Below are 17967 nucleotides of genomic sequence, written 5' to 3' on the forward strand. Positions count from 1 at the left end.
TATCCAAACATTTCCAGATGTTTCAGTGCAGAGCCACTTGATTAATAAGGATTACTGGATTCATGACAAGAGGTGGTCATCAGACTGTATATCACGTGCATACTGAACACTTTTCTAGCAATAAAACGGCTTCCTTGTTCAGTTGTGGAGATGCAACAATTGATTTTATTTACAAAGCAAACAAGTTTTAAATGACAGTCATCTGTTTCTGTTCAGATCGCTGATAAATTAAAAGTGTCTGAGTGAGACGAAACATCTGCACTGTGTTCAGTTACAACCACTGACATAAATGAGAGTTGTACGCTACAGAAATCTGACATTCTGAAGTGCTGTTCAGTCTGATAACGAACATGTTTGCATTTTAACCCTTTACAACGCAAATATTGGTCATATCTTCTTTCTGTTTCTTTCAAACTAATATTTTGAAAAGGATTACAATTATATATCACAGGATTAAACTGTCATGCTAAACTTTGAGCTAAGTGCTGGTATCCCTCCTTGCTCCTGCAAAGCAACTTTTCTTTCTGATCAGTTAACATGATCAATGAATTCATATTGAAAACATAATAAACAACAACAAAAAAAACAAACTTGCCTGAGAACATTGTTGTACACATATAACTACTGCATTTATTTAAACATGGTCAAGCGTTCAGTAAAGCCATTAGTAAAGATAGGTTCTTTGCAAGTCATACATTATAGAAAAGTGACATTCAGGTAATACTTTACCAAAACACAGAACTCAATTTCAAGACTTTTAAAGCTAGAAAGAGTTAAATAATTGTGATCTGAGTCCGTATGATGTTTTCAAGCATATTTTATCATTTGCAAGTATTCACGAGAAATGAAATATCATTAGTTGACACATTAGAGTATGGTCATTAAAAACGACTCTGTCTTGAATGCTTTGCTCATTTTTAGAAACACTCTCAGAAGCAGTGAGGATGCTTCCGATTGTGCCCAGTTTTACAAATTCACCAAAACACAACGCCTCCTTTAGTCACACGCGTGGTTTGCATGTGTACATACGGTGCATACACTGTCGATACAGAAATATACTGCGCATGAGGATATTACATTTGACCAACCTCCACCCTGTAGGCCTTCCTGAAGCCGATGCTGACGCTGGGAGCGAAGGCCCGCCCCGGCACACAGCTGACCACCACGGGCATGCCCTGTCCACAGGTGTTGTTGAGCTTCAGCTCGATCTCCTGGCCTACTTTACACTCAGACAGGTCGGCCTCATTGCCGGTGCAGTTGACAGAGAAACCCCAGAAGTTCTTCTTACGGCGCTTGGCGAGCAGTCTGTGGAGGTGAAACACATTAAGACAATTTGTCACTAATAACGTTGCAAACTACATTCTGTTAATGTATGGACATGAAAAGGCAGAGTAAAAAGTATGTTGCTGTATTTCAAGGTTAATTATAAAAAAAGTTTTTTAAAAAAAAGCCTGTTCTCACAACTTCACAGTATCTGTTGTTATCAGTTATACTACTCCATTGACAAGATCGATTATGACCTAATGGCTGGAGAAATATCCACAAAAAAAAGGTGGATCGATGGGAATGTTTCTGCAAATCTAGGAGTTATTGTTATGAATAGCACAAATCCCACATCCTGTCACCAGTGAGGATAGGACTGAAAGGGTTAAAGGCTATAATGTTCAGACACGCTTCAGACAAGTCCTCCATTACGGATATACAGTGTAGCTAGTCTTTGTGGAATGTGATGTACGTTGACTGCTTTGTGTTACACCTCTAGTGAGCTCAGGTGCTTTTTCACAAAGCCTTAACGGTGGAACAATTCATCATCACAAAAACAATCTATCACCAACTGGGTTACACAGCAATGGGAACGTTACCCTCACAGTGATGTCTGGGTGTGCATCACTTTATGTAGGAAAACATATTTCTATACTAGAGCACACTGAAAAACACCCAAATACAGAGACAGGATAGTCTGTGTGTCGTCACGCTACAGTATCCACTGGGAGCACATTAAATTAAACAGCTATTTCCCATATTCGTTGAGGACAATATTAGGGAGCTGCTTTGGGGGATGTGGGAATTTTTTATTTTGTGTGAGAAATCCAGCGGTGCTCATCTCAAACCGAGGAGAACAATGGGAGTACTGTTGTGGGAATACCTTCACATTCCCATGACCCCATCCTTGAATAGAAGTCATCAACTAAGGGTCAGTGAGGAACAAGACAACAGCGAGTCCTGAGCCCCAGAAGAAACAGACCATATAATGAAACCAGCAGGGCTTGTTTTTAATGCCTCTTCAGTTTTTTACAGTTTATTCAAGTGGTGTAGGCACGCAACAAGTGGTGGCAAATGTAACTTAAGGCTTTGTACATTCGTTGATATTGACATGTTTGGTGAACAGAGCTGTTCTTTAATACTGTATTTTAAAAAAAAAAAAGTGATGTGGTCTTTCACCTCTGGTAAAACAGTGAACCACGTGAGACCACAGCAGCAGTAAAACCACACATGCTTTGTGATCTGAAGGGGTAAACAAAGTTAAGTGCTGGTTTGATGGGCCCTATCCTCTATTTCCATTAGCTAAATGCATCCACATGTAAGATTCACTTGAAATCAGATGAGATCATGTCTGCAGAAGCTTTAAAGATAAATGAATCTTCTTTTTCCTAACGTGGCCAAATCACAAATTATTAAATAAGCCATAAATGTTAGTGTGAGAATCCAGCTGCAGATCTGTTGACCTTAAATAACACAGCCTGCTCAGTGACAAACAGGTCTGGTGACTAACTCTGTTTCCATGTCAGTCAGGTCACGTTTTCGCTCTGTGCTTGTGGGAGTCGTACTCTGGGCTGGCAGTGAGATTTTTTTTTTCGTTTGATTGTTTTCTCATTTGCAGAAAAAAAGTCTGTTTAGTTTTGCACTTCAGTTGACTTGTAAGCAGATAAAAAAAGAAAAGAAGGGGAAATTACAAAATGTTCTATAAAAACAGCTGTGTTTTATTGTGTAAAACTGAGGACTGAATGTGACAAATCCTGAAAAGGAGCATGTGAAAACTCCTCAGAAGGAAATAATTAGACACAGCCGAAAGAGCCACTATTTCACAGGGCAGTGCACTGAGTCGATTCCCAGTAAGGCCAATCCTTCATCCGCTAAAACTTCCTCTGGCCTCCTGTCAAGAATCTACAGGCCCGTGTCTGTTTATTCTCCATGTGGAAACTGGATGAAGGACTGAGTGACGAGCAACTAGAATAAACAAACCAGGTTATGCAGCACCTCCTGACTTCATTTCAGTATGGGATTAAGCATTCCTCAGAATCCTCACGCCAAAAAATCCGTTTGAAAAGATCTCTAGGAATATGCAAATTAGTTTTAACCTAATGAAAGTTTAGATTGTGCATCAATGAGTGGGACATCTGTTATGCTTTACACAGTCTTTGTATTGATACTGCTACTCCCTTAACAAAATTTACAGTGATTTGACAAAACAAAACAAAAATCATCATGTTGAAATGACAGTTTAACTCCTGCATCACATCTAATTGGTCTTGTTCAAACGTCGCTGCTGGCCCCGGCTCCATTACTCACTTGTAGGGTCGAACGTTGAAGCGTTTCTCCCCGGGGAAGCCGTACATGCCACAGATGACCCTGCTGTTCATCTCTGTCCAGTCCACGTTACAGATCTGTCTCCACTTGCCTCCGTCTTTCACCTCCAGGAAGCCCTCGGTGATGGGAATCCTTTTCCTTTGGGAGTATGTGGCTCTGATCCTCACATCCTCCACCTGCACCGGTATGCCCTGACAAACACAGCAGTTTTATCACTGTTCTCCATATAAATCAAAAGTCAAACCGTCTAAAGGCTACGTCACACATTTTTAGTGCGTCCATTAATTTTTGTCCTTGGAATCAAAGCTTTTCTTGATCCATTGTAAGAATACATTTGGGTTGATGTCAAGCGCCTGTTTTTATGCATAGTTCTCGATTCCCTCAGAATAAACTGGAATCGTTTGATCTACCATCTTGCGCAATGATACGATTTGTATCCACGTGGACCCGCTTCCCCCAAAAACACATTCCTAAGGAGTAAACTGGGAAACTTGCAGCATTGTGTAACATTCAACTTCATGCTTCAGCGTCACGCTTTCATATAACTTTTCTGTTGATATTACAATGAAAACACTTCACAAGTGCTTCTCGAGGTGATGTATTACATACATTACAGCCTGTGCGTTAGAAAGAAAGAATCCAAATGTGCCTTCTAGGGACAAAATCGTTTGCACGTGTTTGAAAATGAAAATGTGAGGGCTGATTTTATTTTTTTTTGTTTAAACTTGTTAACCAATGCAAAGAGGCCTTCTGCAGGCTGGATAAATATCTGGAATTTTTCCTATATCCTCCTTAGGTCAGAGCTGTGGGAGGTTTGTGTGCAGTACATTACTGTGTCAAAACTCGCTGAGTATTTGGGGTTCCTGTGAAGAAAATACCAAAAAACAATAATGTGTGGTATTTGAAAAGTAGACGAAAATTAGAAATATATCAATATTAGTATTATTAATGACAAAAAAAAAAGAAGATTAACAAAAAAGAGTATTTCCCCTTCAGACACACAGAAACCCAAAGAAATGAGGCGCTGAAGACTGAAATTATATTGAGTTAAGATGTTGCCACATTCCAGACTGGAGAGGGTCTCCTATAAAAGGCTATAAAACACTTCAGACTGAGGGTCACTAATGTTCACAATTAGCACTGTTAGCACTGTCTTGACAACCCCTAACTCAGGAAGGAATGGTAACATTTGACCTCTGGGATTCATGAGGAAACAGCTACCTGAAACCTTTGGGTCATTATTCATTTCCCTCCATGAGCCAAATGCCACACTTGGTTCCTGACTGGGTGTGAAGTTTTTTGTGGATGCCAAAAGAAAGAAAAAAAAAAAAGGCCCAAACTTGAGCTGGTCTTGCAAATGCTGAGCTCGGTAATTTCACTACAGCCAGTTTTTTTAAGAGTAAAAAAAAAAAAAAAAAAACGACATTCGGGCATGTCTCCCAGAATACTAAACTCTTGCCCACAGGGTGGTTTCCTGAGATGGCGTCAGCCTGAGGGAATGTTCAAGCCTTTCAGGGTCTCTGAACATTGAAGACCGGAGTACAGGAGGAGCCTGTATGACTTCTTCTACAGTGACCTCGGCCCTCCCACTGACCGCAGCGGTCGAAGCCGCTAAAAACCACTCTTTCACAAAGAGATTCCTGCTGGCAAAACAGTGTTTTCCGTCAGCGTCTGACAGGAAGGAAAGGTGAGGAGATGTGAGTTGGCAGCCAATGTTCTCAATTTAACTGGTGTTGGGATCCATATTGGTCTGAAAATGAGTGACATAAAAGGTGAACTCAAAAAAAAAGACAAAGTGGACTAAAATACCAGTCGAGGGGAGGATGAAGTGGAGCGCTCGGCTGGATCTGACCAGAGTTTCTTTTGGCTCATAGGGAGGAAGCAGAGCGAGACAGATATGCACAGCTGGGATCAGTCCGGGTGTCCTACACCGCCCCCCAGATACCCCAACTACCAGACACAAGGTCAGCACAGTCCCATTTGGCCGAGGCCCAATGATATACTTTGTTCACCATTTGAGCCCTGTTGTAGAGAAATTCAAGAAAAATCCAGATATACCACAAAAAGAATAATTACCTAATGAACGGCTACATATGACACGACTAAAAAGTTCCAAGCTCCAAATAGCTTCAGTCTGTAAAACCACTATTACAGTCACAGTTCACTGATATTAAGTGTGTGATCTGATTCATACATCAGTTTCAGATCTGCCATTTAGCACCAAAAACCTGCTCTGTCCAAAAGCACCAAGTGGAATAGATAAACAATATATTTACCTTGTTATAGAATCATCTTACCAGGATGTTTCACTTGTATTTAGACCAATTCAAACGTAGATGTTGTCTTATTTGTTCAATCGATATAAAGTATATATAGTTTCTGTGATTTTTCGAGTTGCTGTTGTTCCCAATCACTTCCACTTTGTTATAGTACTGCTAACAGTTGATTGTGGAATTTTTGGTAGTGAGGAAATTTCAGGGCTGGACCTATTACACCTGCGGTACCGTGCTGGAATTCACTGAGCTCCTTCATATTGCATTTACAAGTTCAAACAAAATTTTTTATGTCAGGTTAATTTGTATAATGCCAATAAGAATATAGTCAGCTCATTGTAATATAGGTACTTAGATAATTATTGTAATGTCGGGAACAGAAGTAGAATTTTACTTTTGTACCAACAAAAGCTTTGAACAAGCAAATATGTACAAATATCAGTTATGTGTATATTTTTATCTCCATGGTAATTGAATAATGAGTCAACCCATAATTTATTAAACTGAAACAAAGGGCCACAACTTGTAAGTGATGATTCTGTATAACAGAATATCATAATTGATACTCTGGCAATTATTTCCCATACATGACATTAATAGTATTTACTGAGTTTATTTTCCATAATGTAACTATGCTGTGATGGATTTCAGTAATATTTGTGTTACTTTGGACAGTTTTTGTTTAAAAAATAAATAAAAAATTAAACATGAATCCATTCCTACAGGTCATACTGCGGTGACTCTTAAACTAGACATTTCTGCATCATTACCTCATCGGTAACCCTCTGACTGGAGTGGCTTGTTCCTTCTGCCACTTTTTCCCCCCGCTGTACATAGCGAAGTTGTATATTCGTGTTTAGAAAAGGCGGCTGTTTGAAATGAAAAGAAAACATTCCTCATTCAGATTTATTCAGAGTTCCTCTCTTAAGTGAGCTCGGACCATTACTGAACTATTTCCTACTGGACAGACAGCAGACTTGTTTTTCTGACATGCCCCACCCCCCGACCGGGTTCAAATGTAGAAGTGCGAACATGAGACTGTGGTCTAGCCAGTGTCTGACTAATGCCTCCACTACTGTGCATTTCTTCCGCTTTAATCAGCCTTCCTGTGCGTTCCCGCACGTTTGTCTGCACGTGCCCAGAGCCCCCCTCACCTCCCACTGGCCCCGCCCCACGGTGCTCGACGGTTATGAACCGTGAGGGTGCAGCAATTTCGATTGGAAAGCAGGAGAACAGCAAGGCTCTTTGAAATGACTTTCACATCCACCCCACCTCGCTTTCTGCCCTTCTGACTAACTGGCTCGACTGCGGACGTGTGCCTGCTCATGTACGTGAGTGCATGTGAGAGAGTCCGAGTTGCATCTGGAATAGCTATCAGCTTAAGTTCTGCTCCCATCTGGGCCGTGAAAGAAGAAGAAAAGAAAAAAAAAAACACAAACACATAAATCACCTCAGACTGGACTTACCTAACTGTAACACAACTGGTATGTTAAGATAAGCGTATTGTACGTTCACTGACTGGAGTACACATGGTACACATTGAAAGGGCTGAATATAACATAACCGTTGATCCTCTGAAAAAAAAAAAAAAGGCTTTACTTTGACAATGATGTATCAGTATATGCCTTTCTTTATCTATGTATATTGAGTTATGTAATCATTTGTTTTGCAAATATGTCTGATTTATTGTCCACGTGCAAGACTCCAAAATGAGATTCCCAGGCTGCCAGCTGGGAAAGAGCACAGGATAAACATCCTTGTAAAGCCAAAACTTGCCATTTTCACACTTTTTGGTGGTTGTGTGGATAAGGAAGACAAAATGTAAAATGTTACATAATGAGTTTTCAAGCCCGCTAAATTGTCGCCTTCTGCTTTGATTCCTGCCACATCAGAGAAAAGCCTGAAACGCATGCTTCACGGCGACATTGGCAACGTCTTAACTGCACATATTTCAACAACTTCAGCTTATGTCATATCTACAGACTTCGTCTGGATGTTATGTAAAGTTAACATATAATAATTCATATTTCGCCACAATGTGCAGACATTATATCATAAAGCGTAGGCCTTAATAATGGCAGTCAGGGCCCGGGCATCCCAGAGGGCACGCCGCGATCCAGCTGTTGAACATGTGGCGAATTTGTCTGCAGCGGAGAAACTGGCTTCAGCTGTCTGACTGTCATCAACCCATTCTCCAGTTGATCACACTCCTCCTCACAAGCCTCACGCATACATCACGCTGAAGGCAAATCCAAGTTTGGCTCGGGTTTCCTTTTGTTGTATAGCCGAGAAGGAGAGAGAGAGAGAGAGAGACTGAAATTCCTGAACGCAGACACTGCTGGAGAACAGCAACCTTTGCCCTGTTTAGAATTACAAAGTATGGAAAGCCTTTAAACTGCGGAAAATTGTTATTGCGACCGGCATCTGATGTATGTGTGTTGATGGTCGATGTGAGTGTTGTGTAGTAAACTTGGTTAATGTTCCACTGGTCTGCTGCAGCTGCTTCGTTTAACACTGCTTTGTTTTCTCGTCTCTTCAAGAGGAAACTCACGTCTCCTCTGTGAAAATGAACTCAAGCTAAACCTGTCATGTGTTTTTAATATTATCCTTCTAGCCTGCAAGCAGCAGTGTCTTATTTCTTTATCTGAAACCTTTTTCCTTCTAAAAGGTACACGGAGAAGCGATTCTATCCTGGGTGAGCGAGAGGATTTTCCTCTTTGGCGGGGGACAACAATGGCACGATTACGTAACCGTTGCACAAGCACACCACAATGCCAACTCTCAGGAAAACACAGAGTGAAGAACCTCTGTAGAAAAAGGCGCTTTCCACCCGAACCTTCAACCCATCATTATCCTCAGATGACACGTCACACTCTGCAGTGCGCTATCCTCACGTGAGGAAGTGGACGCGGAGCCGCTTGATTCATCTCCACCAACATGGGATAAACAAAGATCGTTAGAGGTTGTTTCTGGTGATGATCGTTCCCCCTCTGACAAAACAGAAAGACCTCATCTGTTATGACCTTCTGCTTGAGCGGGAAACAAATGCACAATAACACCGAGGCGACTCTGCTGGGTTTGAAAGCCCCAAACTTCTTCATGCTTTGTTTCTAAATAAATAGATTTCAGTGACTGCTGTTGCTATAATGGGAGACATTAAATGTAACATATTCAAATGATCAATATAATTCACAACAATGATTTGTCCATGCATTAATCTATTTTCTGTTTTTTGGGGTGTTACACAACAAACTGTGAATGTTTTTTTTTTTTTTGGCATGGCACATGTCTTCTGTCTCCAGAATCAGTAGCAGAGTGCAGTAAAGACCCACCTTAAAAGCAGCAGTTAGAGAAGGTCAGAGGTTAAAAAGACCTGATAAGAGTTTAAATTGTGCAAGAAATACTCTTTGAGGTTCCTTTTCATCCACATTACTTGAAATTATGCGATGGACTAAAAGACTAAAGCAAGCATTGGCGTGAGAATGACTACTCATTTTCTATTGATAAATAGTTGTAGTTTTAAGTAATGTACATATTACCACCGAGTAAGTAAAGAAAACAAATAAAACAGATTTTAAAGTCTAGTAAACCTCTTTAATTGCTTCACTTTGCTCATTTGCAGCTCTTGAATCCCGGCCTAACACTTCTTTCCAAATGTGGAACATTGCATATCTTCCAAAGTTACACATGTTTTCTGTATACATATTTCCAAGACATCCATCCAGTAATTCAACTCATTACATCAGGACATCCATAATGTAAAATAATAAATAGGCTGATCAATTTTGATGCAATTTTGTAATATTGCAGTGTTTCAAATGCTGTAATATACTTTCTGTATCTAAGATGATGTCGTTTAGCTGACCCTGCAGTACTTCTACTTGAGTAACCCAGGCCAATGAAAGCTACTGCTTTTATTAATAATAGACTGAGAACTTCAGTGGACTATTATTTGTGGTGAAGCTGAATTTAACTGTCTTCTCTTATTCCCATAAGCATTAAAACAGAAATTAACCCTCACAAGAGCTACAATAATTGCTGTTTAAAGCCACTTTGTGAACCTTTATGTTGACCTCCACATGGTGTACTTTCTATATACAATAAGAATTTGCTGGGTGGTGTAAAACTATGTTATCTAAGCTTAGGTTTGTCCAATAAAACCTTTAAGAATCTACAGACGATGCAGTGTAAAGAGAGGGATGCACAGTCTCCCAGAAAGCTCTTTGCATTTCAAATGAGTGTTAGTCATTTTGTTGTAGTGACATAGTGATAAAATTATTATTATTATTTTTTTTTTTTTTTCGTCACGACCTCTGCTTCCGACGCGCCACACATGACTGCGGATTTTAACTTTCCAGATTGAGCACAAACTGTCAATTCATGCTCTGCAGAAAAAAAAAAATAAAACTGATTTCAGAAACAGTGCTACCCATTGCTGATGTCAGTTCGGGCATGGCTAAAGAGGCGTCGCTACACCTTTATTCCCATTCCTCTCCCCCTGTCACATGAAAGGCTTCAGCCAGACCAAGGAAATATTTACAGGGTGGAGGACTGGACTGCTGAAACGCCCCACAGATCCTAAATACGCAAGACAAATAGGGAACAGGACGGTGCCGCTGACATATACAACCTATAAAAATAAGAATGTTGTGCATAGGGCCCAGCAGTTTATAATTAAACATTTCAATTTCTCCTTCCTCAAACTCCCCGGTTCCCATGACTAAACTAAGCATTAGGGAGACAAACGTGGATTTCAAGCCTCTCGTCAGACCTGTTATCATAACCCAGCCCAGTAAAAAAGTGTAGCCAATGTTCTGGCTGCCATAATGAGCCTGATGACGCAAATGAAATCTACCCTCCACATGAACAACTGTTATTATCATTTTTTGTCATTTCATCTTTAATGGGTGACTGACCAGGCCTCAAAAATCCTATAAGAATAATTGGTCCCAGACCCAGATGCTATCATGTATATAAATGTGAAAACACAGTGGACCGACACAGAAATGCAATAAAAGTTAATATTTTAAGGACATTCCTTTTGGCCAATAAATCATGTCAAAAAATATAGTGTTTACATTTTGAATCACCACTTTGTTGCAATCTTAGCTTTCACTGAATAGGCAGAATGCTGTCGTATGACAATCGCATCTTTTAGGCTTTAGCCCACCCTGAGATAAGCTCTGTCAGGTTCTCATCAAGACAACCCACCAACCAACCAACCAACCAACTGATCGACCGACCGATGGACCAATTAATCAACCAATCATCTCTATCAGTGTGGCTTGAAACCGCCAGACCTCTCTATGACAGTGGCGTTTTAATAAGCTGTTCTAAGACAAGCTGAAGGAATGTCTTCCTCCGATTCACCCCCCCTCCCTTTCTCCCTTCACAGGCACAAGCCCACACTGACTTTCCATCCGGCACAGAGGCGTTTTCTGTGGCCAGGCTGGATGGTCATCATGCTCTCTGAGTCATTGCTACAATCTCACAGAGTGGGGGTCCTGCGTGGGCAAACGTAGCCGAGTAGGTAAAGTCATGGGTGCAAATCGTGGACAATTAAAACTCCATCATTCTAGTAGCAAAACGACAATACTCACACCACTACAACTCGGCAGTGTTTTGGGGGTTTATATGTATTTCTTCAACTATGTGATTTTACTCATACTTAAGTACAATTATCACCATGTAATCTACTTTGCTAGTTAAAATCGGGGGCACTGGAGTTGAACAGGTTACACCCCGGACAGGTCGCCAGTAAGTTGCAGCGCAAACAAAAAGAAACAGATGAAAACATACATTCCGTTATTCATACGTACAGGTAATTTAGAGTTACCAGTTAACCTGGAATGCATGTATTCTAGACTGTGGGAGGAAACTTGTTTAGCTAGAGGAAAAAAAAAATCCATGTATGCAGAGGGGGAGCATGTAAACTCTACATGAAAGGGCCCCCAAACCTGAACCCGAATAGGGAATATTCTGGGAATTCTGTGAGGCGAGACTGTTATCCACTACACCACCATGAGGCCATGTTCATTTTCATAGACTGTTTGAGAAATGTGCTTTGAATGAGGATGTCTTATACAGGTAAATCGAATGTCTCCTGTCATGAACACATTTAAACAAGATTAAAACAGATTTTCTGTACTGTTCCCACCTCAGATCAGTTCACTTGCTTCACACCATGGCAGATGTGCGAATCTTCACAAAAATACCTTAGCTTGTCCTGACATGTTGATTTAGTGCGTGGAATAAAAATGGGAAAAAAATATATAAATATTTCAAGATATTTGGAAATATGCACCACTGTTTTATCAAGTTCATCTTTCATCCTAGGCCCATCCTCTGTTCTTATATATATATATATATATATATTTTTTTTTTTTATTGCCCAGAACATCTGGTCATGTTAAGTGTGCCTATTTGAACCCCGTGTGAGTCCTACACACGGATGTTGGTAATTCTGTGATCAAGCGATCACACCCTGTGGCTATGATCTATGCGAGCGTTTCTTCAGGTGAACTTACCTGGTCGCTGTTGGCCTGGTTCCGTATGAACTTGTATCCTGGTATGCGTTTCTGGGAGCACACCACCCCGACATCCTCTGAGTGTTTGCAGTCAGACACTCCAAAGCCGTTGGAAAGACAGTGAGCCAGGCTCTTCTCTGAACCAGAGCAGTGCAAATTGTCTAGCCAGATACGACCTGGAACAGAGACAGTGAAATAACTGAGGAGTTGTTTTTTTTGCTTAATGTTTTGTTAAACTGAAAATCCTCTTTATTGTTTTTAATAGATGAAACCAAAAGCTCTGGTTACTTTATTTGGCTGTTGCGGTGCCTATATTGGAATTAGTGTACCTTTTTTCTTTGCATTTAAAATGTGCACATCAGAGAGTTTAATAAATGAAATGATTCGTGGATAAGGAGAACATTATTCTGCTCCTGTTTTAACAACTAGGCAGGGAACTAAAGCTTCTTAATTGTGAGGATTTGCTACTTCAAAAAAACGAAAAACAAACAAAAAAAAAAAACAAAGTCGTGGGATTGTACACTAAGGAGTCTGTGGCTTTGGATCGCTTCTTAATTTAAATTAACTATTCAAAAATATCTCCTCTGATTATGTTCCTGTGTTTTAACATTTAGGTCCTTATTGTCTCCCTCCATCTCATTTACACTGCAAAACTTATTCTTCCACCGTGCTACAAAGGATTCCAAAGCCCACTAATCCTTCACTACCAATAACTTTCCTGAATAAAGTGTTCATTTAATTAGAAATACAAATGATGGGCGTTTTAAACATTTCATCCAGACAGCTTAAGTTAAAATCGTACTTCAATAACATCTATTTCATCATTTCCAGTGTAGCCCTGTCAGAGACACGGTAAACTTACTCACGTGGAGACGTGTTTAGTTTCTAACATAACCTGATGCTTTTTTCTGAGCTTTTGAGCCAAAACGTGTTGTCACGGCCGTTCATCTGCCATCCAGCTGGCTGTTCTGAGTCAGCCCGTGAGGGAAACCACAGTACTGAGGCCATGGAAACACCAACGTGCTGCTAATCACATTCTGGTAGTCTCAACATCATCCTCAGGAACATCGTGATCATACCAAGAAAGTGACTGCATTTTAAATGGTCACATAGTCTCCTCCTGGCAGAAGCGCCAATACCTCTGGAACATTTTCATCATCAGAGCCAAGTGCTGAACGACAGCGGAGTGCAAACTAGCTGGAATCTGCCTAAGCAACGACAAGGCTTCATCAGCTGCTATAAATCTGGATTTCCGTGTCAAAACCCCCATTATTCGTAGCCCTTAATAGGATTTAACAAGCTGCTGAAATGAACAGAGAGCACAGTCCACAAGGAGCTATTCATTTTGAAGGTTCTTATTTATGGGCACTTAAGGTCAATCAACTTGCCAAACACCTCAAAGCTGAACGGAGATAGAACAGAATTCATAAAAAGACCTGAAGATAAATGAATTTTGTAGTGAAGCAGACTTGTTCATCTTTGCAGTCTGTGCTTTTTACCATATTGAAAGTGCAAAAACTACTTGTATAGTGGCAGGTCAGTTTTTGAGATTTCCCGAAACGTATGATGGTATGTTTTGTGACCAGTCGACAAGTCGTCGCGATTAAAAACGGATCTTGATTTTCATAGCCCCGTATTACAAAAGACAACAAAAACGAATATTTCCTTTCCTTTGCAAACAAACCTGATAACAAACCGAACAACAGAAAGGCAAAATCTTTGCCAGTTTTACGGTAAATATGTGTTAGAAACATATCATTCAATTTCATAATGTGCAACTTTAAATGTAGGCAGTAAATCTGTCTGTCAGTGTGTAAAACTACATTTTCTATAAACGCCCAACATATTCCTTTCCTGTCATTAAACACTTCATACTACACAATCATAAAATGGGCATAAATGTATGTTAGAAACACTTGGATGGCACACCCTAAACCAATCCCAAATGGCAGTGCTAACATGAAGTGTAAACAGTTTCTTTCCCGGAGAGCTTGTGCACACGTATACATCAAACTGCTTTGTAATTGCTTGTCATAAAAAAGAAAAAAGAAAAAAAAAAGTGTATGTATGCAACATTAGAGGCACTTGGTGCCTTGCTTCACAGCCACGGTTCAGGGAATTATGACTGCCGCCTTTCGGAAAGTTAATTGGGACGTTGATTACTTCACTTCTAGAGTGGCTCACTGCATGTGGTTGAATCAAGGGGGAAAATATGTGTCATCTCCAGCGACCAACGTACATTTATCGCCAGCAGTCAGCACTTATCACATTTGCAGGAATGGGAATCTCATCAGTGCCTCTACAGCCATGGAATAATAAACTCATACACAACCGACAGGGAAGGAGACGGCATAACATCGGTGTGTGTCTTGAGTTAACAAACCCAGTGTTAGCAGTGCTCATACTGTGTGCTGATTATCATGCCTGAGTTTTCTCTAATGGGGAAACCGGTTCCCGGGGGCATGGGCACTCAGACGGGGGGAAACCTGCACCTTATGCAGAGATTTCCAAGGAACATATAAAACTATTTGCAGACATATACAGCCTTCGACTCCATCCTCCTGAGTGCCCCCCTCTTAAATGCCTAGAAACATGATTTCTACTTGAACTTCCGAAGGCGCCATTCTTTCTTACCTTCTCCTTTTCCATACTTGGCTGAGGGTGACCAGGACTCAGCATCGAGAAAGCCCAGCTCCCTGCACACAACTCGGGCAGCGTAAATAGAGAAGTCGTCATCACAGACTGTGCCCCATTCTCCGTTGTAGAGAACTTCTACTCGGCCTTCGTACTGTTTCCGCTTCTCCCCCGCTAGACGCAGCTGAATTACAGGTTTGCCAGAGTCTGACTGGGCATTGCACAGCACCCACATGCACAGCAAGGTGGACAACAGATGATTGATGATGACTGGGCGCAGCATGATGCCGAATGAGGAAGGAAAGGATGGACGAGCTGAACAAAAATGAGAAGACAAAAGCATGTTGACATCAAATGAGTATCGCTGCAGAGAAGTCTTTTCATCTGTGTATAATATGGACTTTTCTTTTTCATGGAGCCAAACTGGAGGCTGAAAGTTATCGGAAGGCAGGCCGAGGCAGACAGTAATTTGTGGTGTGTGGTGGTTTTTGGCCATAATTTAATAGAGTGAGCAGTGCCAGTATAAAAATCCCATGCTGGGTTTTCTCCACAGTGTCTGACCCCTAAAGACCCCTCAGTAGCCCCTATGTAACCACAAGTATGGAAACAGAATTCACCACAGATCTACAGTATATTGAGCAAACATTCAGTGCATCCAGCTCTCCATAATAGGAGAAAATGCAAGAAGTAGGGTTATGTTTCTGAGACAGGGAGACGTCTCTGTGTCTGTGTGACAGCCTAATGAAGAGCAAATGTGGGCTCCTGCGGGGAGGTTGCTGCCCCCTTCTTATTGATGTGCCGATCTGTGCCTCATGGCTGTACAACCGGGAGAAAGTTGACTCCACCCTGGATATTTCATGACAAACTATGAAAGTGTCAACAGTGAGACAGAAAGCCTGGGGGGAGGAATGTTGGTGGAGGAAAGGCAGGGAGAGAAGACAGACAGTGAAAGTCAGGAGAACACCTCATCCTCCAGCGTGTGGAAAGAGAGAGTGGGAGAAGAGAGGAGGGGGCGCCTTCAGAGTTTACGTCATAGATGCAGCCAAAGTAAATGAGGAGGCTTGGAGAAAACAGCCCTGCGGGACACGGTTAATAAATCGTGAGGCTGTGGGAGACGTCACTGGTGATGGTTACTTTGAAACATCTGTTTAAGGTCTCTATGGGGGGGAAAGCTTAGCAGAGGGAAGGGGATGTTATAGTGCCGTCAGATTGATTAATTCATCTGTGAGTGAACACTACAGCACTGATAGATTAAAAAAAAAAAAAAAGTTTTAAGCAGGTCCATCAGGGTCCTAAGTGAACAAACATCACTCTAATGAATCAAGATGTATTTAGCATTTTTTTTAAAAAGAACCCACACGTCTTTAAAATGAGGAGCCTAATGTTACGAAACTGCATCCAAATCAAGAATGTGCTTGCAGCTGGAGCAGCATGCATATGAGTAAAAATCACTTACATCACAAAGAAAATAAAAGCATGCAGCCACTTTTGCACTACAAGGCCAAATCATAAGTGAAAAAATGCTTGTTTGTGGAAGGTAGCCAAGGATTGTCAAGTCAGTAGGAAAGTCCCCCATACTTATGCTGTTGGTTTCTCCATCAAAGTCCAGAGTATTCATGTTGTATAATTTGTGAAAAAGCATAAATCAACCATCAAGAGACTCAGATCAAGATATGAAACGTGAGTGGAAAAGAGTGAGGGGGGGGGGGGGGGGAAAGGAGTTTCAGAGTTATGAGAAACAATGTGACAGCACAGAAGAAGAAAACACTAAAGTAAACTAAAGCAAACACATATTCAATGGGAAAGAAAGGAATTAAAAACACAACAAACAACATTTGACTGGGTATTTAAGTTTGCTGGCAGCCCGCTATCTCAAAGTTCCATAGTGTCAACAAAGTTGCATGTAACGAAGCAAGAGTTACCAAATCAAGATAAACGACTTACAGCGATGGACGAGCAGCGGACCCAACTCGTTTCCTCCTGGACTTTCAGGGGTTTCCAACCTGCAGCAGAGGATGAGCTGAGGAGGCAGAGGTTCTTTGTCCCCTTTAGTACTCTCCCCCGGCCCGCTCGCCGCGCGCCCCTCACAGCTGGCAGCGCGCGCCCGTCCCACTCCACACCAGGCGCGACAGCCAATGGGAGTCCGCCTCAGCATCCGGGCCCCGCCCCCTCAGAGCAATCACCAGGGTTACGAAAACAAACTAATGGCGAAAGGAAAGGAAGCTCCCTGGCCCGGACCGGCTTCACCTCTTGGAAACGCTTCTGTGTGCTTTAGCAACCGACACGCACACCTGTCAGTATTTAGGAAGGGCTTCAGTAAAACTGCAGAATAGACTTCACCTGGGGGAAGTGCTGCAAACCGCTACCCTTTGTTGTGTCCCGAGGCAGGCTATAAAGACAGAGGCGGGCGGGAAATACTTATAAAGTATACAATGCGTATAAAGGAGGGTTTATAAACAGTCAGAAGGGCTGAACGTCAGGAGGGATTACAAGTAATGCTAGTATGGAATTCATGATTATGGTTCGTGGTCACTTAAAGGTGGTTACTAAAGATTAAATTAACTACTCGGTAATTGTAAAAATTGGAGATATGTAGGACTATAAGGTTTGTCCAACATCAGAGCACCCTCCTCTCCTTGATATTTACCGGATACGGGGCCATCGTTTCATTTCACTCTGCATACTTTAGCAAACTGTTCAAGATCCTACACTGAATGAATCAGGCTTTAAGATCGATGGTTTCCTATCTGTGGAGTCCACTCCTCTTATATGTTCTCATTATGTAGATTATATGATTATACAACTGTGTTATGAATGTGATATACTTAACTATATCATACTTTATTCAAAAAGCTTTAGAGAAAACCCCCAAGTGTTCAAGCTTGCTCCACACCTTCTATTTGACATGCAAAATTCCTTTAATGGAAAGTAGTTTAGATATTTGA

The 17967-nt window shown here is 41.3% G+C and overlaps 1 protein-coding gene across 1 annotated transcript in view; it reads right to left on the bottom strand.

Moving 5' to 3' along the window:
- The window catches only part of LOC308108455 (lysyl oxidase homolog 2A-like), a 27682-nt gene extending 10267 nt beyond the window's left edge, over nucleotides 1-17415 (bottom strand). The window contains exons 1-5 of the mRNA XM_080461401.1: nucleotides 16967-17415; nucleotides 15023-15337; nucleotides 12389-12564; nucleotides 3571-3779; nucleotides 1089-1305 (exon numbers count right to left, since the gene is read on the bottom strand). Coding sequence (XP_080317527.1) covers nucleotides 1089-1305; nucleotides 3571-3779; nucleotides 12389-12564; nucleotides 15023-15337; nucleotides 16967-17177 — 1128 coding nt within the window. The 5' untranslated portion in view covers nucleotides 17178-17415. The remainder of the gene's footprint in view (nucleotides 1-1088; nucleotides 1306-3570; nucleotides 3780-12388; nucleotides 12565-15022; nucleotides 15338-16966) is intronic.
- Between the last annotated feature and the right edge of the window lie 552 nt (nucleotides 17416-17967).

This window comes from Lipophrys pholis (genome assembly GCF_963383615.2).
Source record: "Lipophrys pholis genome assembly, chromosome: 4".
Lineage (NCBI taxonomy): Eukaryota > Metazoa > Chordata > Actinopteri > Blenniiformes > Blenniidae > Lipophrys > Lipophrys pholis.